Source organism: Meriones unguiculatus, chromosome 8, assembly GCF_030254825.1.
Source record: "Meriones unguiculatus strain TT.TT164.6M chromosome 8, Bangor_MerUng_6.1, whole genome shotgun sequence".
Lineage (NCBI taxonomy): Eukaryota > Metazoa > Chordata > Mammalia > Rodentia > Muridae > Meriones > Meriones unguiculatus.
In genome coordinates this window covers 63,111,076-63,135,001 of record NC_083356.1, presented here as the reverse complement: position 1 = coordinate 63,135,001, position 23,926 = coordinate 63,111,076, and the positions used below count along the sequence as shown (strand labels likewise).

The window sequence follows — 23,926 nt, the reverse complement described above, 5'->3', positions numbered from 1 at the left end:
AGGAAGTGGTCATAACCCTAAGTTAAAACTGTCATTGAAATTCAATAATTAAAAAATGTTGGGCTATCAAGATGGTGATCTGAATTTGAGCCCTGGAGCCCACATAAAAGCAGAAGAAACAACTCCACAAAACTGTCCTCTGGGGGCTGGAGAGATGGCTCAGTGGTTAAGAGCACTGTCTGCTCTTCCAAATGGACCCGGGTTCAATTCCCAGCACCCACATGGCAGCTCACAACTGTCTGTAACACAAATTTCAAGGGATCTGACACCTTCACACCAATGCAAATAAAATTAAAAAAAATTAAAAAAAAAAAAAAAAAAAAAACCTCCTCTGACTTTCACATCGGTGAATCACAAAACTTTTAGCATCCTAATCGATACAGCTTTGGGTGAGCTGGGTCACACATGCTAAGCATGTACTATGTTCTACACTCCTCACTCCTAAGCCATTTAGCATCTTAAATTGAACATGCATCCCTGCCTTCCTCCAGAGTATATAAAATGTTTTAATGAAATAATTATACTAAAGCAATGTTAGCCCTCAGCTCTTGAACATATTAATGTTCAAATACTTTATAGTGATCTGGTGCTACAAAATGTTTCTATAGTAAGCAGCCCTTTGTACTGTGTTTCTGAATGTTTGTTAGTTTCCTGGCTCTACGTTTTGCTGCTTCTTAGCACAAAGCAGAAATGTGGTGCTGCTACTCCAAACCTGTTGTGCTTTCACTTCTGTACTTGCTTAGTGCCTATATTGTGTCTCATTTCTATTTACTCATTACCCCAGTTCATTTCTTGGTGAGGATTATGTTTTTCTCTGAGCAGAAGTTTTCTAATGAAATATGACAGATATGTTTCATTCCCTAAATGGACTAAGTGGATATGGTGGTAGTGAAAAGTCACATAAGTCTTCCATTTCTGTAGGCTATAAGCCGATTCCAGGAGACAGATGAAAAAAGCTGGCTACCTAGGAGCATGAGGCACTTTAAAGTTTGGAAAGGCTAATGTGTGATACATAAGGCCTACCTACGCATTACGATGCCACAAGCTTGCCATAGTTTCTGTGCTTTTGAAAATTACACATACTTATCTATGTGTGCCCATATATGGCCAAAGTGCACATGTAGAGGCCATAAGACAACTTGCAATTGGCTCTCTTCTACCTTATGGACTCTGAAGCTCAAATTCAGGTCATCAAGCAAGGCAGCAAGTGTCTTGACCCACTGAGCCATCATTTAGAGCTTGCAGTTCCTTTAAACTTTAAGAAGAGAACTTACAAAAATTTCATTATATACTTTGGATTTAAGTAACATGGCTCATTTTAGAGCATCCCCATATCTTCAAAGTTCTAGAGACCATTGGGGAAATTTACTGAAGTTTAAGTTTGTTTTTAAATCTTTAGTTAGTTTATGAGTCACTGCCTTTTCAAAATAGCATAGTCAAGAACAGCAGGATGGCCACAGGGTCTAAGAAGCGAGACAGCATATAATGCAGCTACAACTTCACTGGCACTCTTTATTATTCTATGACTGAGTTGCATGATCATAAGTTCTGCAAAATACTACTGCACTACAAGGTTAGGAATGTGAACTCCACAGTGACTGTGACAGAGCTTCACAGGTGGATAAATCATTAAATCAGTTCCCTGAGAACAGAAAGGAAAAATACTGAAAAAGTGCTCAGCCCATGCGAAGTACTTACTAAAAATAATGAAAATAATGAATTGTAAGCAAGGTAACATAAGAGACTTTGCATACATGTGTTTAAGTAAGTCACACTGTGAATACATTTGTAGGGTAATCGAATGGCATTTTCAGGTTTATCTGTATTTTCAGACCCATTTCAGTTGATGTAAACATGGTCAAGTACTTTCAACCACTACCCAAGCGGTCCATTAAAGGCACATCATTCCAACCTTGATCAAGAAAAAGCCAGGATTGATTGACAGTTGTGTTCTTTCATAGATTCTAAGCAGGAAAGGCTTGGCTTTAAGAAAACTTTGCAGTGGATTCAGTCATGGAATTTTCTCCAATTCACCTGGATGCTGCTCTATTACAGATGAACAGCTTTTACAGTTAGTGTTGAAACGAACAGTGTATACGTATCGGCACTAACAAGTGAATCTTTGCCGTGAAGAAGCCTGACCATTATTCCCTCAAAAGATTTCGATTCTAGCTTGAGCGTCAGTTTTTATGCTCCTTAAAACAACCCAGTCTTTACAGGGGAGATGTTGTCTGGGAACAAGTATTAAGAATTGAAACAATTTCTTCTGAGACGTCCTCTCAAGCCTGCCCCAGTAAGCCAGTACAGAGCCATGTTGTTATTCACACTTAAGGGGAAATGTGAAGGAGCAAAACTTCAAAAGCTCTGGTAAAATTCTTGGTTTCCTGAATTGTTTCCAGTTCTGTTTCACTTAATCACTAAACAAGACCAAAAAGAACCTTATTTTATATGACTTTATTTTACATTTAGAACTATTTTATGCTAAATGTAAACATGTAGCCTAAATATAGCATTGTAAAAAAAGTTTTTATTTGCTAAAAACACACACACAACCACACACAACCAAAACAACCTATACACACACACACAACCCCAAAAAACCCTCACTCTGCTTTTAATATTACTAAAAGAATTTTAAGCAAAATCTTGATTTAAGAAGACTTCAGACGTGGGCGGCAGCTATCACCATGAAGGTGAGCTGTCAGTTTCAGTGGCAACAAGATCTACCCTGGACTTGTGTGGCGCTATGCCAGGACCGACCGGAAGGTTTCCCAGTTTCTTAATGCAAAATTTAAAGTGACTAGTTTAAATCCTAATAGGAACTTTTTGTTTCTTGTTTTCCCACTGAATAATACTGCCAAGTCCACAAAATGTAAGAGTATTTATTGGTCATAGACCACTCAGAGTCATATTAAAAAAAAAAAAAAAAAAACCCTGTCACTTAGTTTTCAGTTCTCAAATTTTCTGTGCCAATTAATGGTCACACTTCACTTCTACTTGGAAAAAGAAAAGGCCTGGCTGGGTGCCATTCAGGATTCTCTGCTAACTGTAAAATGTGGACTGATGTTCTTCACTTTCTTATAGTTCACATGTATATAAACTTTAAAAAAAAGTATGACTATATAACCATGTCAGTGCATTGCCCCTAGCTTAAAAAATGTATAACTATATAAATAAAAACTGTTTCTTCAATGTTACTTGACATTTCTTCTGCAATTTATTTAAAAAAGTAAAATGTAACAAGATACTTAAAAAAAGGCTAGATACAAAAGTAGTTAAGCTGCTCACGAACATTTAAAATTTTCCAAAATGTATTTTCAGTAACTATGATCTTATAAAACATTTTACAGTTATCAGAAAGTGCCCAGGCTGAGTACATATAACTGAATCACCTTAGTACAAATGTCTAGTTAGAACTCCAGTGCCGTGACTGCCCAACCGCACTGACACAAGGATACAAAGAAAAAAGGTGATTGTGATAAGGTATTGTGCATTGGCCCCATCATATGTACAGAAAAGTGCCTCTCTCAAATGAACAAATTACATGCAAAATATTAGTGGTATTTAATATCCTAGAGCTCAATGCGGCTGAAATAACCCATAATAAAAGGGTTTTTTTTTAAATAGGTAAAAGTGATTTCGTCTCTAAAATCTGAATGTCTAGAACTTTTTACAAGTTCCATATACATGATACACAATTGAGCCAACCACAAATAACACCATAAAAAACTTAAAATGAAAACACAGAACATACTTAATTTTTTATTTTGAAATTCCCTATTCCCTCTATACAAGAACCTTTGCTGAAACACTTTCCACAAAGGCAGCAGTGAATTTTCAGAACATTTTACATTTTTTCCCCTCAGCAAAAAAGATAAATCACAGTGTAAATTATGTTGTTCTGCTGTCATCTTTGGCTGGGGCTAGACCTAGAAGTTGGCGACTAGCAAACCATCATAGACAAAAGATGCCAGTGCTTCTCAGGCCTTTAAGCTACAAACTCAGCAAGGAATGTTTGCATTTAATCTCTTTAAGGTACCACCAGGGGGGTATGACAGCATTAACTTCCATAAACTTTTATAGACAAATGGGAAAAAAAATCTACAAAATTAGCTAGTAATATTACACAGCAATACACACTTTTTATACTCTACACAAAACCAAAATTCTTGGTCTTAATGGCGAGTAGTAATTTTTGTTTGAGAATCTGTTTAGAGGAATAGAGTGGGACATAAAGTCGAGAAATACAAGTATTTGCAGTAGGAAGATGTTGGTCATCTGGTGGTCTTATTGTGATTGAGGGCATAGGCTGAAAACCTTCTTCACTGGCTGGCAACGATGGGCTTGATGTCCAAAAGTAAACCTAAACAAGAACACAGAATTACAATTTTGGCTTTAATAGGTTAATAGTCAACCTTAATTCTTCTGGCAACATAAACAGCCCCACTGTTATGTTTAAAAATGAAGCCTCACTAACATAACTGCCTAAATATCAGCTAACTAAGGACAACAACAGACTCTGTCACACACCTGGAGGTGTCACAGCCCAGGAGGTGTCAACCATAAACAAATTACTAAGGAAAATGCTGAGAGCTGGAGAAAAATAGTCTTTCTACTGGCTATCCAATACCAAGTGGTCAGCCCTGAAAACATACATCAAAATAACATATACACTGAGCAGGTTATACTTATGTACTTAGGAACATGAACACATACACACAGAGAGCAATGAAGAGGAAGCCATGAATTTGAAAAAGAGAAAAGTGGGGAGTTCAGGAAAGTTTAGAGGAAGAAGGGGGGGGAATGATATAATGATAATCTTAAAAAATAAAAAAAAATATAGCCTTAGTTATAAAATTATTTTCTTGCACTAAAAAAGAATCATTTATACTTCAATAAACTACATTTTTAAAATGTTTAGGATTAAAGGAGAAAAAAGGGGTCACATTATGGAGTTTTTTGTTTGTTTTAAAGCAACTGTCTCAAGAACCAAATTTTATCATCTGAGACATAAAGCTATAGTGTCAAACGATCTCTTAAGGGCCTTTACTATAGCTAACTTCTCTGAAGTATCTCTTACTGAAAAAAATACATTTCCAAAAAAGAGAAAAACTAACAGTCCTACAGGCTATCTAAAAGTGATTTTGTAGTTTATCTACTAGCAAAATAACAGTATTATTGATGCTAATTATGATACAGAACAATTATAACAATACTGGGGAATATCTACAATACACCAAATTCATACAAGTCATATGGCATTCTAGTACAAACTTATTTGTACAACACAACAATGTAAACAAATGATGCCCAGTATGTGTCAAGTGTTACTCTATTACTAAATATACCAAAGAAATGCTTCTTTGCAGAAACTTATTTTTATGAATATCATCTGCAATGATCTACCCTTCTATACATTCATGTGCCAATCTTCTGTGACAGAACTATGGCATTTGTTTTGTACAACTAAGCACTAAAGTAAATCTAACTTTATAGAGTAACTCAAGAACTTAAGTATTTGTGGTTATTTTCTAAAACATAACTGTGTAAGAAGTATCATCTTAGAATGCTACAAAGGGAAAAGAAAATAACAAATCTTCTCCTGAGTACCACAGCAAAATTGTGAAAGAACCAGAAACAAAGCTGGTTCAATCCACTCATTTAACAGGCAAGAAAAAGCTTACTATAAAAACTTTCCAGAATGAATGTGATGGGGCTGGAGAGGTGGCTCAGCAGGTTAAGAGCAGGACGGTATTCCAAAAGATCTGGGTTTGATTCCCAGCACCCAATGACTCAAAACTATCTGTAATTTTAGTCCCAGAGGAATCTGATGCCCTCTACTGGCCTCCGGAGGCACTACACGTACATGGTGCACAGACAAGTATGCAGGTAAAATACCCATATACATAGAGGAGAAATGGAAAGGGGGAAGAGAGAGGACAATGATCAACTGAAATGGCAGATTTCACAGAACTTTTATCAGTAAACTGTTTTCCAAGAGGGAAATCTACCACCCCACCCCTTAAAACACCAAAGCAAAACACAACAAAACCCCTTATATTTCATTCTACAAATTTTAGGAAGCTTTTAACTTACAAGGTCCTGACGTTCTGTCATACTCATTTTCTCTACTATCGACCAGAACCAACGCTTGAACTGTAGGAGCTTCTCAGCATTTTCTCCTAAGAATGTAAATTCAATGTGTTATATTAGAGGTGTTTCTTTTGAATACTGATAAACTGTTTAAATAAACAGAGACAAGTTTAAATTTTAAGATACCTAATTCCTACAGGAAATTACAGCTTTTTGCATATTTTAAAACCTTTGTAATTAATTAGGTCACCTTGACTTGAGATAAGTAAAAGTGAACTCTCATCACCAAAACTGATAGTCCCAGACGTGAAACTCATCTGCAAACTCCCATTCTTCTCATGAGACCTTAAGCCACTGCTTCTCCAACTACTGAGTTTATAAGTCACATGAGATCTATTTAAAAGGCAGATTCTTATTCATTCACTGAAGGTGAAGAAAAGGACACCAGAGACTCTACCTTTCTAGAAAGTTTTCAAATGAAGTGTATGTTGCTGATTTGGTATCTTTACATATGTTGTTTGTTTTCCCTTCTATAGTTTTGGTTTTAAAATAAAACAAGATCTTTTAATATCAGTTCTAAGTAAACTGATACTAAAATGTGACACAAACCCCATTACATTAACAACCTATAAATCACCAAACACAAAGGGTTAATAAAGGGAAAAAAAAAAACAGCAGTATAAATTTTTTTGTGATTTGTGTTAGTCACAGTGGCACACCTTTGATTCCAGCACTTGGAGGCAGAGGCAGATGGGATCTCTGTTGAGTTCAAAACCAGCCTACTCTATTACACAGTGAGTTTCAGGACAGCCAACCCTACATAGACCGTTTCAGAAATAGATAGATTAGATAGATAGATAGATAGATAGATAGATAGATAGATAGATAGATAGATAGATAGATAGATCTGTAATCTGGTAGAGGCCTTTTAACATAAAACACACAAAAGAGGAAAATTCATATTCGTGTATTTGGTAATCTTGGTATACCTATAATCTTTTCATAATCAATTCCTACGCTTGTTTTGAATGTCTAAAATATAAAACAACTACTTCAGGGCACATCACATACTGAGATAAAACTTATTTGCAAAAGGTTATCACCATTTTTTTTTCCTTCTAGATTCATCATGTGACTTTGTGTCTTTACAGTAATAGAGTGACCCAGTTACTCTACAAAGCAAAAATTATATGATCAAATTCTTTCACTATCTATGGAATAGGAAACATTTGCTATTTTTATTACTTAAGTATAAAGATCATTTTCTCACCAGAAACAAATTTACTGTGTTCTAGACTTATTGGTCATTTTGTTTGTATGTGTGTCTATGTATACACATTTTTGTTTTTTCAAGTAGGTTCTCACTATGTGTCTGAAGCTGGCCTCAAACCTCCTGCCTTGGCTTCCTAATAAAAAACAAAAGAATAACCTAATTCCAAGCTATCAAAATACTAAATTTCATTTACTCATAACTTTAAAAGTAATACGAGTAAAAAAAACAAAACAACACAAACAAACCTGAGTATTTATAAAGATTGGGAGATAGACTCTCAGATCCAGACCCTCAGAGGGAGCTGAACAAACTCCCAGACATGCCGTTTCCTTACCTGACTCATCATTGAAAGAGGTGAAACTGATCAGCATCTGCACATTGACTTCCCCACAGCCATTTACCAGCAGCCGGAAGTCCTCCGCTGTCAAATCTTCTAACGAATTTTTGGGAAGAACATCTAGTAGACCTTTCCTCATTGCCTAGAGAATTTGAATGTTTCCTTTTATTAGAATAAGTACTTTATTTTCCATGACATATGTTTATACTCTAATTTTGGCAACACTTTCTAAAATTATTATTTCCCTAAAGTGAAGAGGAAATGAAAAGCAGGGCTATATTCTGACTTTTTTCTTAACAGAGTCAAGACAGAAAGGAAAAAAGCTGAGCACACCGAACAGGGTACAGTTCAGAAGTCATTAGTGTTTTTATAGCCCAGTAGAAAACTGAAATTACATTTTAAATTATATAAGAAGCAAACAGGCAGCACATTAGATAAGCATCACTTCAATCTGGAGAAAGTGTATCCTAGAAGCACAATAATAACAAAACAAACCTCCCAGACTGATTAACAGACTCAAACCCAAAATCTAGATACTTATTGAAAAATGTACCCAGAACCTGTGCCAAGTACCATAGGTGCATTGATTGTTCAATCTTATCCTGATTTTGCAGAAGGGAACCAGTGCACAAAAGTATTAACTAACGTGCTAATGTGCAGCTAGAAGGTAGTGAGTGGAGTAATTTGAACTCAGTATAGTCCCCAGCAAAGAATCACCACCACTGGTAAATCCAATCACTCTTGAATTTACAGCAGTTTTATGTTGAAAGGGAAAGCATTATCACTGCAGGACTGACATGTTCATTTTTCTGGAAAGGCCCTGAATGCAGAGCTGGCCCTGGGTTGCTGTCTTGAGAATTCATGTATGGAATGTCCCCTCCACTGCTGTGCTTAGGGCAATGAACCTTCATTAAGATAGTTAAGGCTAAACTAGAAACATGTAGGATTTCCTCTAAAATTGCAGTAATTGTGCATAGTTGGGTATACAGGCAGGAAACACTTGTCGGGACTAACCACCAATAAAAATCCTGGGCTGTGACTTCTAGGCTTCCCTAAGCAAATGCCGCACACGTGCTGAAGCATCTTACAGGCAGAGGAAGGCGTGTACTGTCTGTGACAGCCCAAACATTCCCTGTCCTGCAGAGAACCCTTTAGGTTCTGTCTAATACAGCCTCCTCCTCTGCTTAGGTGCTGGAGGTATCTCTGTGTTTAGTAAGTATAACTGACTGAGTCCAGGGAATCCTTCTAACTTTGGTTGGTAAGCATGGGTGGTGACAGAATGCTTAAAGAACTACATTTTAGCCCTACAAGCCCCCTTTCAACTTCTGCTCACCAGAGCCACTTTTTTATGATTACATAGCTTTTACAATAGTTATAGCCGAAGAAAATGTGATCCTAGTCTGAACTCTCAAATTTAGTTGCAAATTCATTTTAAATTTGAAAACTTGGTCCCTTTGTGGACAAATAGACTACCGGGCTAGTTTACGACAATGGAAAAACAAAAATAGCTTTGTCACATGACATTGTACTTTATAGAAAATACTTACGTGCAATGGCTGTTCTGCAACTACCAACATTCTATGCTCTGCGTATTTCCTCACATACTCATATACATTCTGTGGAGTGACTGGTATATTTACACCGTTTGGAATGAGTTCAACCTACAAAAAAAAAAATCAGCAGTGACATTTAAAAGCAATTCATACAGGCAATAATTTATGCAAACTTTATTTTCTAAAATTTTAGAATTTAAAGATGCATTTTTAAATGACAAATATCTGACAAATATATGAGAAGTGCAAACCTTTTAGACCTAAATAAGTACAAACTCACTATGTCTCAGTCAATCTCACTAATCTGATTCTTTCTGCTCATCGCCTCATTTCTTGTTTGCGAGCATGCACCCTGTCTGTCTGTCTGTCTGTCTGTCTGTCTCTCTCTCTCTCTCTCTCTCTCTCTCGGTCCCTGGCCAATTAGTTCTTTATAAAACAAGCCCAACAAATAACCCAATTCTCTTGCAAAAATCAGAAAACTGTGGCTTTGTTTTTTTGTTTTACCTGTCCTCCACCCTCTTCTTTACACAGGTCAATTGCAAATGCCAAATCCATTGCTGAGAAAACAGCATCGGCATCTGAACTCTGAGATGCGAGGATCAGCTGTCGTAAACTCTCATACATTACAGGGTCAAAAAAAGCAAAGTCATGCCAGTTGACCTGAGAAAATAAGCACACAACACTCAAAAGAAGCATTTTTTTTCTTCACCCAACAGTAAAATAAAATCTCTGTGACAACTTTACCCTTTGGGGGAGGGGAAGTGATAGGATGAATCCAGAATTTGTACACATTAAATAAGTGCTCTACCACTGAGCTATATCTCAGCCCTAATTTTATTTAACTTACAGGTACAGTGATAAAAGAATTTCCCACAAAATACATAAAGCTGCTTTAAATAGAGAAAAAGTAATAAATCTTTGGCTTTGACAATTCATTTAATTTTTCAAAACAGGAATAAAAAAAGCTAACTGTTTTGAGGTGAAGCCAACAGCATACTTTTAGTCACCATACAATACTGGCTACTTAATGCAAGTGATAAACTGGACTGCTCTAAGAAATCTAGTGACTTGCAAAGGTCACATCACTTAGTTAAAACTGAAGTCTAACAGATCTCATGAGCTAAAGGGTTAACATACTAGAACTTTTATGTCTGAAAGCTTTGGTTTTTCAAGTTCTATGCACAAGAGCACTTTAGCTGGAACAGGTCAAAAATTAAGTCATAGTCCCAGCTAAAAAGAATAAGATATAACTCTCAGTATAATAGGCTCATTTTAATAGAAAACATTATTTGGTGGTTTGGTTAAATGCAATTGATTTGGTACTATAAATGTGGTCAAATAAATACTGTAGGATGAGAAGGTGAGAGGCCCTTGTGGAAAAGAATCTGTAGTTGTTTTGTTGAATGAACACAATGTATCCATCAAATTGTCTTCTACAAAACTGCTTATGCTTATATATATATATATATATTGCTTATATTTAGTGCTGCTGTCAGCTTCTGTCAGAGGTTTTGAAGTGTAACAAGAAGTTCAGTGTCCAGCCGTAAACGGGAGGCCTATGTCACCCCACCCAGGGCTCAGAGCCACTGTAGAAAAAGTAGGTTGTGAGGTGTGCACGTGTGAAGAGACAGAGGACCATGGAGCACAACAAGGCTCAACGCTCAAACTCTGCTTGATACCTGGCAAAACTGGTCCATCAACACCGAGTGATGGCCTGGAGGGGCTCACAGTGCCCACATCTCCCCAACAATTTATATAATCAATGGTTGATGGAGGAGGACAGACCATGTTCTTTCTGGTCAAAGTGCCCATTCTCCCATAAACAGCCTTAATGATACCCACTAGGTTGCAAACAAAAGAGAGACATGAAAGCAGAAGGTGATTAAAGGAAGCAGAAAGGGGATAAAACCAAGTTGGAGAACAGGAATACAATCAAAATATAAATTATTTACCTAGATGAAAATGTCGTAACTCAGTATTATGTATAATTAATATATGCTAATAAAATCATTAAAGTGGTAATTAGTAGACTACAGTTTTAACAATGCAATTTACAGTAGATGTATGGTATAGCCATCTCCAAAAGACTTTGATTTTCAGTAGTTTGTGTCAGTTTCTTTTTAATAGCTTCAGAATTGTTCTGATACAGATGAATAATTAACAGTTCACATTAATGTTGCCAGGCTATCAGACTATAAACATATAAAGTAAGCTAATTTCACAAGGCAGAGGAATACCAAGTATGTCTGTGTTATTTCTTAGACTCTTGCTCCTCTGTGGCACTTACATGTATTTTTTAAAAATTAATTAATTTTTTGGTTTTCGAGACAGGGTTTCTCTGTGTAGACCTGGACTCACTTTGTAGACCAGGCTGGCCTTGAACTCAGAGATCCACCTGCCTCCCCACAAGCATGTACCACCATGCCTGGCTATGATTAAGTTGGACTGTTGTTTAAGACTATCTCTACACTGCCATACTTAGGACCAATTAAAACAATTCCTGAGCATGGAATGCCAAGCACAGTGCTTGTATCTTTATAAAGTTGTCAAGAGGATTTCTTTCCAGTAGGATTGAGGTCCATCAAGAACCCACTGTAAATCTTACCAATTCTACCATACCATCTCTCCATATACAAAGACTTTTATCTATGTCAGTAAATACTTGACAATTATTTACAATTATAATGCTATACAATTGAATGCTATACAGTGTACTATCATTTATTTTGCAAAAGAAAATGTTTACAATTGTAATAGCAGTTATGCACATCAAACTTACTTTTCTACCAAGCAACACTTTAATTACATGCCTATTCAATGTGATAGGACATAGTTCATTTTGCAACAGACATAGTCCAAGAATCCTAAAAATAAGAACAGAAATATAATTTAAATTCAAAATGTATTGTAGAATTAGTTCCACATACATAAATACACACACACACAATATTTTGAGATATTTTCCAACCCTTATTTTTATCTAGCATAGAGAACGTATCCAATTTTTTTTTTTTAACATATCCAATTTTAAAGCTAATTATTTTTTAGCCAGGTGACACACCTCTAATTCTACAGCCCTGGGAGGCAAGCAGGAAGATCATGAATTTGGGCAGAGCCTGGGATACACAGAAAGTTTGGGGCTAGAGGAGTAGCTCAGTGGTAGAGAACATGTTTTTGCATGATGAAGCCCTGGGTCCAATCCCCAGAACTCCAAGTCCTGAGTCAAATCGTAAGAATTGTTAGTTTACCTGCCAATGTTTCTGAAACAATTCAACCTTGCTTCTGTGTTTTTGCCAGGTCTTGGCGTATAAAATCCTCTTTTTCCAGGTTGGTAAAACAAAGGAGCATTGTCATCACCATCATCTGTATCATCTAAATCCATATCTACTACACTTCGACTAGAGCCATGTCGCTTTCGGTTTTCCTAATAACAAAGTAAAGAGAAATGAAGCTCCTGAACTCATTTTTTTCAAATGGTTCTCTAAAATCATTTAAGGTAAAAGGAAAGGGCTGGAGTAATGTCTCAACGGTTAAGGGCACTGGCTGCTCTTCCAGAGGAGCCAGGTTCAAGTCCTAGCACCCACACGGCAGCTCACAACTGTCTGTAGTTGAGGGAATCTGACTCCTTCACATATGCTGGCAAAACACCAATGTACATATGATAAAAATAAATAAAATTTTAAAGTAAAAAAATTTTTTAACAGCATTCATATTTAAATGTATATTTAACAATGTTAAAGGTAAACTCTTTACATTTTATTTATTCACTTATTTGCTTATCTACTTATTCATTTGTTTATTTATCATTGTTTTATGTACATGGGTGTTTTTCCTGCATGTATGTCTATGCATGTATATTCAATACACATCAGAGGCAGAAGAGATCATCAGATTCCCCTGGGACTGGAGAGACAAACAGCGTGACCGGCCATATGGGTGCTGAGAACTGAGCCCTGGTCCTCTGGGAGTACAGCCAAGTGATCTTATCCACCGAGCCATCTCTTCAGCCCGTTTATTAAATCTTACTGTCTTTTAGTCAAATCAAAACACTTAGGACTGAGAACTCAGCTCAATTGGAAGAAAGCCTGCCTGGGAAGCACAGATCCCTGGGCTGACCTTCTACTCTATAAACCAGGCATGATAGCAGATGCCTGTAATCCTAGCACTGGGAGGGCTGAGATAGGACAATCACCTGAGTAAATGCCAGGTCAGTCTGGGCTAGAGTAAAACCTTGCCTTAGAACAAAACAAACCACACAAAAAACACTTCTTCACCTTAATGCTTAAAAGGTTTGTTTGTTTTCTTTTTTTTTTGTTTTGTTTTGTTTGTTTGTTTGTTTTTATACTAGGTATAGGATTCTGGATTGACGGTTCTTTCAGCCTTTAGAATTCTGAGGTTCTACTATCTTGGCCTCTCTAGTTTCTGGTACGAAATCTACTGTTCTTCAAATCACCGTTTCCCTGCTTTGACTTTTTCACTGTGTCTGGACAGTTTTAGTTCATTCTGCTTGACCTTGTGCATCTACATCTTAGAAGAACTTGTCAGTCTTGTCATGTTCTTGCTGTGTTGAGTGGTTTTAGATTTGTAGCTAGGACACTGAGTATTAGGTGTGACTCTTAAGTTGTATTAAAAATTTCATTTAGGGGAGAGGAGCGTTTAGCACAATAGGAGTCAAATGCCAACTACATTTCAAAGCTGTTAATTATGCTATTATGGTGTGTCCTGCATATGCAACACCTGGGCTACCTGGGCAGTGCTTCCCAAGCAGGTAATTTTCAAAGCCTTTGCCATGTTGCAGGTAGGACAGAGAACAAGGATCAGCTTTATCCTCCTGCCGAAAAAACAGTGTACTGGCCATTTGTCAAGTTCTGACTTCTCTTTCCAATCTCTGTGCTACTATATATTTGTTCAGAATTTGCATTTTGTGCTAAATTTTTTATTATTACCAATGAAAGTGACTGTAGTGAGTTTGTTCCTCTTAGGTAGCCCTAGAAGCTTAATTATGAAATACAAGAAACAAACCACATCATACCCACAAAATGTCCCGTACTGCTGTTTTCTTTGCATCTTTGGCATCAACAGCTTCCTGGAGAAGTGGCTCCTAAGATCCTGTATTGCCTCTTTCCTCTGCTACTGAGTTCCCTGAATCTCCAAACTAAAGCTTAATTCAGTCTGTGTTCAAACACAAACAACTTAGTGCCTGGGGTTCCATTAATGTTTAACTCAATCGACCTTACAATTTGATTCTATTTAGTACAACTACATGTCTTTCTTTTTCTGTACAACATGCATTTTATTTACAAAGACATCTCCTAAATCCTGGTTTGTTTGTTTTTTGTTTTTAGATTGTTCTAACTGCTCATTAACAAATGTACTGAAAATCCCTTACCTGTACCTTTTCTGAAGAGTCTAATAATCCAAGATCCAAGATACTATCAGCTCCATTTTCCCTGAAAACAAACAAAACCCTTTTACAAATCAATTTAGCCCCAAACCATGGCATACACTTATAATCCTAGTGCTTGGGAGCCTGCACCGCACAGCAAACTCAAGGCCAGTTCTTGTGCTACACCGCCTGGATACTGTTCCAAAGTAGAACAACCAAAAAGCAAAAAAACAAAACTAAACTAAACTAAACAAAACCTTAAAAACTCCACACATACAATTCCAGGCGCAGCTAAGGTCCCTTGATGTAAGAGAACATATACAGTTTTGCGAAAACTTTAGCACAAAGCAAGCACTGCAGAAAAGGCAGAATGCTCAGAACACAATTACAACAGGAATCAAATTCTCTAGAGTAAATCTAATATTCCACTAATAAATTCACTATTCACTCTATAAAACCAGATGTCAGTTTTTCTCAATAGAAAGTACTAAATTAGCAATGCTTACAAATACTTACAAAGCCTTTTAATTGCAAGGGAAATTATCAGTAGATCAACAGCTTTTGAAATAGACCATTCAAAGGTCTAGAAAAGTGGCTGTGTAGTTCTGATGCTCAGCCCAACTGTTTATACTACTTCTAGAACTGGATCTAATCTTCTTCCCCATCCAAAATTATGATTAGGAAGACATTTTACCCAAGGTCTGAGATGTTAACACAGAAATGGTACCTAGGGTGCTGGTTTGAAGAATGGCCCCCACAGACTCATATTTGAATGCTTAGGCATCAGGAAGTGATACTATTTGAGAAGTATCAGAAGGGATTAGGAGGTGTGGCCTTGTTGGAGGAATCGTGTCACTGAAGGTGAGCACTGAGGTTTCAAAAGCCTATCGCAGGCCCAGTAGCTCTCTCGTTCTCTTCCTACTGCCTATTAGATTAGGAGGTTGAACTCTTAGCTACTTCTCTAGCACCATGTTTGCCATATTTCCCGCCATGATGATAGTGAACTAAACTCTGAAACTGTAAGCCAACCCCAATTAAATGCCTTCCTTTATAAGAGTTGCCTTGGTTATGGCATTTCTTCACAGCAATAGAGCATGACTATGGCATCTAGTTTGTATAAGGTTCACAGCATCACAAAAAAATAATCCACACTTTAAGCTGGCTTAAAGAGTAAGCCCAACATAGAAGACATCTAAGTAGAGCATATCTTCCTAATGCTACTTCTTCTTGTCACCTTGAATAGAGGGACTATTTGGTATTTCTAAATTTCATAAACAAACATACACTGCCAAAGGGAAATAAAAACTTGGACAACTTTTTAAGGTTAATTTGGAATCATAAAAGAAATGTCATACTTAACACAAGAAGTTAAAAGATTTAACCCAAGATTTTTTGAGTGTAATGTGGTCTCTTACCATACGTACTCCCAATAGGGGAGATTTGAGGTGTAATTTGAGGATATACTTCTTGCAAATAAAACACTTTCTAAGCCAGATATGATAGCTCTAAGTTGTAGCAGTCACAAGTCTGAGGTAGGAGGTGAAGGGTGCAGGACTAACCTTGTTTCGTGAATGAAACAGAACAATTCTAAAAACCAAATACCGTCTATAACCTTATAAAGCTTGAAAAATTCAGCTACTGCACTTAGGAACTGTAAGATGCCACTTTTAAAAAAATCTGAAAAGTATGATATTTTATTCTTTGATATTTTATTTTTACTTTAAATATATGGGTGATTTGCCTGCATGTATACCTGTGCACTGTGTGTGTGCAGTGACAAGAGCTAGAACAGGGCATCAGGTTTTCTGGAACTGCAACAGCAGATAGTTGTCAGCATCATATGGGTGCTGGGAACCAAACCTGGCTTCTCTGGAAGAGCAACAAATGCTCTTAATCACTGAACTATCTCTAACCTTGTCATAATTTTTAGCACATGGTAAAAACTACACAATCTGGAAATAAAGTAGCTAAGGTTTAAACTTAAATGCTGTGCCAATTGCCCACATTACCGTCCGTGTGCAATAATGAGTTCCATGGCCTCATCAACTCTTGCCCTCAGAGAATCTTCACTTGCTAGAAGAAGCAGCAGCTGAGCTGGGGATAATTCCAACAGCATGCCAGTGATTTTACTTGCAAATGCCTATAAAGAATGAGCAAATGTTCAATCAAAAGAAGGAAAAGAAATATGAAAAGCTGTAACAACATTTTCTTATGAACTAGCAAGGCTTTTTATGAAACTGCAAGGTCAGTCAGACCACTCTGGCGGGGACACACAGTCCATGAATAAGCATAGTTTTGTTGGGGCTGGAATATTTGTATGAGGTTTTTGGGTTTTTTTTTTTTTTAATGTTTGAATCTTAAGTAAACATACATACAATTTCTATAATTTTTGTCTTCCTCAGAGAACCAAAAACACTCTTTCTCATTTAGTACAGAAAAAAAGGTGCCTAGTACTTAAAGCTGTCTTATGTCAAGAAAGAGAACTGATTTCTGTTTCATTAGTCTTTTTTGTATATACATTACACCAAAAAGAAAAAAAATCCACTGGTTTACAGGTTTCACATTTTATGAAAGAAAATTGATAAAACATTCTAATTGAAATCTGGAGCTATTTTATCTGCAGTAAAGGACTGCCATTTGTTCCAGTGCAGCTTGCTAACAAATCACATCTACTTCAAAAAGTATCTATGACTTGTGCAAGTAAAAACACAAATAAAACCACAGCAATTATTAAGGAACTCAAACTGGGCAGAATTAAAGTCTTTTGAACCAAGTTAGGTGGAGAAAGATTCAAGTTGCATAATTACTCCCAAGAAACACTTTCATTCTTTCTAAAATCCCTTATCTCTCTGTACAGCTACACACAGTCCTCAACTATGTAGCTGCTTAGTAGCTGACAATTAAAAAAAAAAGAAAAAGAAAAAAAAGCCAAATAGCCATTTTATTTCAGAAGGTTAAAAAGTCCACATATAGTTAAGGAGTAGGACAGTGCCCAGCACTTACAGGCTGCATTGCTTGCACTCGGGGATAAAGCCTTTCTCCAAGTGCCTGCCGATGCGCTGGAAGAGGATCAGGGTCATCACTAGGATTTCCCTCCGAAGCAGGTCTGAAAGGCCTAGTGTCAATGGAAAGCTGTCTCCTGAAGTCTCTGTGAAAGAAGAAAGCTGTTATAATTCCATTTCCTTTGATGACCAGATCAAATTAATACCTTGATCAATAGAAAACCAGAATACATAGATGTGGTGTCAAGCACGACACCAGGATGGTATGACACCCCAAAACAAAACGTTTGAGAAATAAAGATTAGGAAGGTTTGTCAATAACAGACTACTCATAAGTCCTGGAAATTTTAAAGAAAAGTGAATGTAACCCATTCCAACAAGAGAAAATTAAAAGTAATATAGTTTGCCACAATTAAGACTTAGTTAAACTAGGAAAGTGATAGCTGTAATAAAATAAAAAACTTTAGTAAATAACTAAAAAGGCAGTATAATTTCAAATGTCCTAGGGTTGCTAAAGCAGAACCTTTCATTAGTAACAGATTGCTATTACCATGTATCCCTCCAAACAACAAATCTCAGACTGATTTACAAGCCTCTTTATCCTACTTGTCTAAAATGCTGATATTCAGTAAAAATTAAAATCCATCATACCTATCCCGGTCTCTCCGAGATCCTGCTCGTAAGCCACTACTCCTCCTCATTTCCCTCTCTCTTTCTCTTTCCCGATCTCTCTCTCCTCGGTTCCTCAATCTTTGCATTAAACCTAGTAGAAAAGATGAAATACATACATTGAGGTAAGTACAAAAGATGGCCACCTTTATATTTCAGTCAATGCTGCGAGAACAACACAAGAAAACATCGCTGTCTGAGACCATGTGTGCTGCTAGTACCTTTCTCTCTTTGGGGTGTGTGTCGTGTGTTATATGTGCAACCACATGCCTGGCTGCATGTATCGGAGATGTCCATCACCACATCTTTTGATACAGGCTCTCACTGAAACCTGCCATCCCACAACATGGGTTATAAACACATACAAGACATGCCCAGCCTTTCATATACTGGGGATTCGAACTCAGGTCATTTTGTTCTCATAGCAAGCACCATTACTAAACCATCTCCCCAGTGCCTTGGCTTTTGAGGGTTACTAATACCAGTATAGAATATACATGGCCCATCATGCTAGTTCACTTTAATATTTGTGATGCCAAATAATATGCAAAAACTATTGACTGGATTGACTTCATTATAAACAGTTCTGAGATTTCTTACAAGGTTGAAGCCACTGAATACCTTTTCTATTCTTAGTTTTTGGCTTTGAGCATTATAGACCACCAGAATATTAGCTATTATTAAATTCCAATGCTCAACCCTGACTATGGTTTCTTTCTTTTTAAAATTCCATCTTTGTAATTGCTGTACTCTAACAAATGGCATGCATATGCCACAGCACAAGTGTGGAGGCCAGCTACAACCCACAGGACTTGTTTCTCTCCTTCCACCATGTGGACCCTGGGGCTCAAACTCAGGTCAGGCTTGGCAGCAAGCACCTTTATACTGGATATATTTCCAAGGCCCTTGATCGTGGCTTATTAATGGTGTTTGAATCAGATGTTTGTAAAATGTTAAGACCGTCCAAGTCTCTTCATTCAAATCTGTTAATTTTTCTTCACAAGTTAAATGGGAAAGGTGATGCTCAAAGGCTCGTCAACTCCCCATCTGCTCATCCTCTATGGTTTCTACAACCCTGTCTCCATGCCAGTAGATTACGTACGCCCAAGGTAGCCCAAGCAACTTCTACGAACTTCCTCTGACCTAATTACTCCACCCACTTAAAAAGCTGGCCATCTTCTGACCATACTTGGCATGCATCACCAATTATCATCTCCTACAGCTTTTGTCATTTTTGCAAAGCTTTAAATATACTAATTGACAATAAGGTTAAGAGTCCTAACCCCCCAAAGGTGGATTCGTAATGAGGTTGCAATGCTCCAAGATGTTAATTAGATAAAGTCCCATGTTTAAAGAGGAAAAAAAAATCCTACAGAAATCAAAATAATAAGCACACTGACATGGCTTGTTTATGTGTGGTCTCAAGCTCTTAACCTCCCTCAGATCTGAGCATGCTTGTGAGTCAATCTTAAAATAGCCTACCTGGAGAATTCTGTTTTCTCTTTAGATAGCTAGCAATTAATACAGGGGTTAAAGAAATACTCCAGCCCCCTCACTGGTTTTCTGTAGTACCACTTAAGACCTTTTAACCTGTCACCCTCCAAACAAGTAACAATTGATGTGAAAAGCTAATGTAATCACAAACATCCAACAACATTTTGTAGTAAAAAGCAAACTGTTCAATCAATTCAATCAATTCAAGCAGTTTGGTCAAGACTATATCATCATCTACAATGAAATAATGTAAAATATAAATGTATAGGTATAAAATCATGATTACCACTGTTGTGACAAACAAGAGAAATAGTTATAATGCTTGAAATCTGTGCAGTACTTACTTGTATGGGTACCTTTGTTGGCATTTTGGATACAATCTAGATTTGGCAATTTTTCATTTGATAAAAATGCTTGTGCAATGGCGGTATAGAAACTTCGTGCTACACCACTGCCCTCTCCAGGTTCATCCTTAAAGGTGACCTTAACTCTGTGGACGGCCATTGGTGTGGTAGCACATCTTCGGCCAAAATGATTGTTGAGCTGTCTCATAGTTTGCTGAATGAGAAGATCCCGATCCCTATCAACCTAGGAAAATACACCAAGTAAGAATTCCATGCTAGAAACCAGGCTGTTCTATGTAAAGCCGAAGAACAGAATCTTGCTTTTCCTTCCTAGTTTAAATACTACTAAGAAATCTGAGGTCTCAGAAGCTTTTATACTCTAAATATACAACTTTCCAAAGCAAAGAATGTCCTACATTAAATCAGGCTAACAGAATTTAACAACTTAAATCCACCCACCCTTTCAAAGGTCCACCAGAAAACAACAATCCTTTTCATTTGGTACATGAGAATAAATCCCAAATGGATCAGACATAGGAACTTTCTCTCTCTCTTTGAAACAACATCTGGGTACGTAATCCAAGCAGCCAGAAATTTACTCTTTTGCCTAGGAGGCCTTAATCTCATGACCCTCCTACACTGCTGATGGCCAAACACATAATTCCCACAGCGACACAGTAGAGAAATATCTGCAGATTCTGTCACAGAGACATATCCAAGCACAGAGTGCTTATTACCTAAAACCAAGGAAACAACTTCTAAAATGTGAGGGGTTGGAGGTGGCTCAGCAGCTACAGGCACTTGCCAAAAGACTTTTCAACCTAAGTTCAATCCCTGGAACCAACAAGACAAAAAGAGACAGTAACACCTCCATGTTGTCTTCTGACCTCTACACATGCTTTGACAGACCTACACTATCTATACATATAAATAATGTTTAAAAATAAATTTTCTTTGAGAGGCCTCATTGTGTTGCGCTGTATGGCCTTAAACTGGCAGCCTGACTATGAATGTACAGGGATCTATCTGCCCCTGCTATCCCAGTGCTGGGATTTTTAGACATATGCCACCAGATGCTCATATAAAAAAAAAAAAAAAAAAAAGCCTTTTGTTTGTTTTTTGTTGTTGTTGTTTTTCTAAGACAAGGTTTCTCTGTGTAGCCTTGGCTGTCCTAGACCTGCTTTGTAGACCAGGCTGTTCTCGAACTCACAGAGATCTGCCTATCTCTACCTCCCAAGCGCTGGCATGCGCCACCCACACCTGGCAGGGGAAAAAAAAAAAGAGCTAATTTGAGAAAAAAGTAACTTTATAGCAAAAAATGAGAAAAATACATCAAAAGTTTACAAAAACCACAGTATCCTAAAAGCATGAAAGATTTAACTTTCTTTAAAAATAAGAAATTCAAATTAAAACTTTGGAAATATCACTTATATGAATCAAATGTAAAATTCTGGCTGCAAAATTATGAGGACTCAAGGATTCTCACTTGGATATGATCTATAGAAAATAAAACTTTAAATTAACCTTAAGTTATCATCAACATCATTTGAAGCCAGATGTGGTGGACCATGCCTGTATAATCACAGAACTTATTAAACTGAGACAGGAGAACTGCCAGAAGGTTAAAGCCAGCCTCAGCTACATAGTGAGTTCTAAACTAGCCTAGGTGAAAAGAGTGAGGCCGTGTCTCAAAACAACAGCAAAAAGAAAAACTTTTATTGGTGGTAGTAGTAATGTTGTAATTCTAAGACTGTTGTGGAATAAGAAGAAAGGAGATGTTCAAGTTCAATTTAATGCCTCAGTATGAATCCACAGCAACTTGTTAAGGCCTAGAAACAACAGCCAACCTCGCAGAATCTGTAACCTCAGACAGAGCCCATTACAATATAGTTTCTAAAAGAAGTAGCCAATTTAAGGCCGTGTCAAGTAACACACACTGGAAAATAACAAACAAAATGTGCTTGTGTGTACATATTCATGTGTCTGTGCATACATGTGTGCAGGTATGCTTGCCCATGCAAACACATGTGAAGGCCAGAGGCTGACACTGGGTTTCCTCCTCTATCATTTTCTACCTTATTTTTGTGCGATGGGGCTCTCACTGATTTCAGCAAGACTAGCTGACCAAGGTGTACCAAGAATCCTGTCTCCACCTCTCCAGTACTAAGATCAAAGGCACATCCTACCATACTTGGCTGCTTGAGTAGATGCTGAAAATCTGAACTCAGGACATGTTTGTGAGACAAGCATATTACCACCTGAACCACTTTCCAGCCTAAAACTTTCTTTAATAAAAAAGTCATCTAAAAAAAAATTACTGCTCTAAATTCTGTAATTATTATTTCTTTAAAATTTTTTTACTATAAATACATATCTCTATCCCTGAACAATTATTATTCGTCAAGTGTCAAACTATAGATAGAAAAAAATCTAAATACCTTTACCTCTAGTGATAAATCTCTTGATTGCTGGTTTCTCAGTTTTTCCATTTCTCTACGGAACTTTGATTCTTTTACCTCAAAACCGCCCAATTCAGTTAAGATCTTAAAAAGAGAGAGAGAGGAAGGAAGGAAGAAGGAAGCAAGGAAGGAAAAGGGAAAAACATAACAATTATTCACTGAAACACGTTCTTAACATGCAGAACAGAACTAAAGTGCACAAAATACACACCGATCCAGGCTCTGCTCCAACATCTTCCATGAATACTCGGCCAAACAGTTCTAAAGAAAGGCGCCAACGTCCCAGCAGCATGTCGTGAGAAATAACCATCCCCATGAAACTACACTGAGGCCTGTGAAAAATTTACAAAGAGAGAGAAGCAAGCAATCAACTCCCAAAATTCAGACTTTGCTCAATAATAGCACTTTTCTTGGTCTTCTAATATCCTGATAGCATCAGTATTTCAAACCATATATTATTTACTGAAAGAACCTTCCCATGGCGGCATGCTCCTGACATGTACATGACTGCATGCATCTGTACACACACCTGTAGCACCTTCTATCTGGAACGGCCATTTCATTCTATCCATCTCCTCACAGTCAAATGCCATCCCCACTTGGATCCCCTCTAGAGTATTTACTTGTTATCTACATCAGTAGTGTTTAATTAGAGCCCAACATGGATAAAATTTAATAAGGCCTCATGACAATATTTCCTTTTACCCATCAGTACCATCTACTTACCCACTGCACAGACTTGAAGCACATTTTTCTACCTTCTGTTCCTCCAGTGATATAGTCCATCTTCTTTCGACATCATTTCCTTCCCTCCCCTGAAGTTAATTTGCTAACCTGCTCTTCCTCAGCAGCTCTGACCACTACAGTTTAATAACTGATCTTCCTACCTCTAAGACATTTCTCCAATCTGGTCTATAGAGTCTAACCTCTAAGTCTAGGCTATCCCAGCATAAAAATTATCCCATGTCCTTTACAGTAGGTAGACAATGTCTATATAGTGTTTTGTTCATTCACAAATTAACTCCTTTTAAGCATACCATATTTCATTAGCTAGATCATTAACTTATAAGCAAAAATATCTTATACTTCTAGCCAAAAACAAGGCATAAACAAGAGCCAGTAAATCACTCAGTGATTACAAACACTAAACAAAAGTGTATGAGTCACAAAACCCGAAAATTCTATTCTTTCTAGTATTTACATGTTAGCTGAGCTGCTGATAACCTATTTAATTGATGGCTTTTAAGTCACTATTAAACATTAAAAAAAATAGCATCTTGGAAATTCAAGATATGAAAGAGATTATCAAATTTATA

At 37.1% G+C, this 23,926-nt stretch overlaps 1 protein-coding gene across 2 annotated transcripts in view; it reads right to left on the bottom strand.

The window, feature by feature from the left end:
• Window positions 1-3,730: 3,730 nt before the first annotated feature.
• The window catches only part of Ubr5 (ubiquitin protein ligase E3 component n-recognin 5), a 110,808-nt gene continuing 90,612 nt past the window's right edge, over window positions 3,731-23,926 (bottom strand). For both annotated transcript variants that reach the window (XM_021650951.2, XM_021650954.2), the window contains exons 46-59: window positions 22,822-22,942; window positions 22,596-22,694; window positions 20,152-20,395; window positions 18,296-18,407; window positions 17,646-17,790; window positions 16,652-16,782; window positions 14,646-14,706; window positions 12,505-12,680; window positions 12,036-12,120; window positions 9,761-9,916; window positions 9,251-9,364; window positions 7,701-7,845; window positions 6,097-6,182; window positions 3,731-4,363 (exon numbers count right to left, since the gene is read on the bottom strand). In XM_021650951.2, the coding sequence (XP_021506626.1) occupies window positions 4,151-4,363; window positions 6,097-6,182; window positions 7,701-7,845; window positions 9,251-9,364; window positions 9,761-9,916; window positions 12,036-12,120; window positions 12,505-12,680; window positions 14,646-14,706; window positions 16,652-16,782; window positions 17,646-17,790; window positions 18,296-18,407; window positions 20,152-20,395; window positions 22,596-22,694; window positions 22,822-22,942 (1,888 nt within the window). In that variant the 3' untranslated portion in view covers window positions 3,731-4,150. The remainder of the gene's footprint in view (window positions 4,364-6,096; window positions 6,183-7,700; window positions 7,846-9,250; window positions 9,365-9,760; window positions 9,917-12,035; window positions 12,121-12,504; window positions 12,681-14,645; window positions 14,707-16,651; window positions 16,783-17,645; window positions 17,791-18,295; window positions 18,408-20,151; window positions 20,396-22,595; window positions 22,695-22,821; window positions 22,943-23,926) is intronic.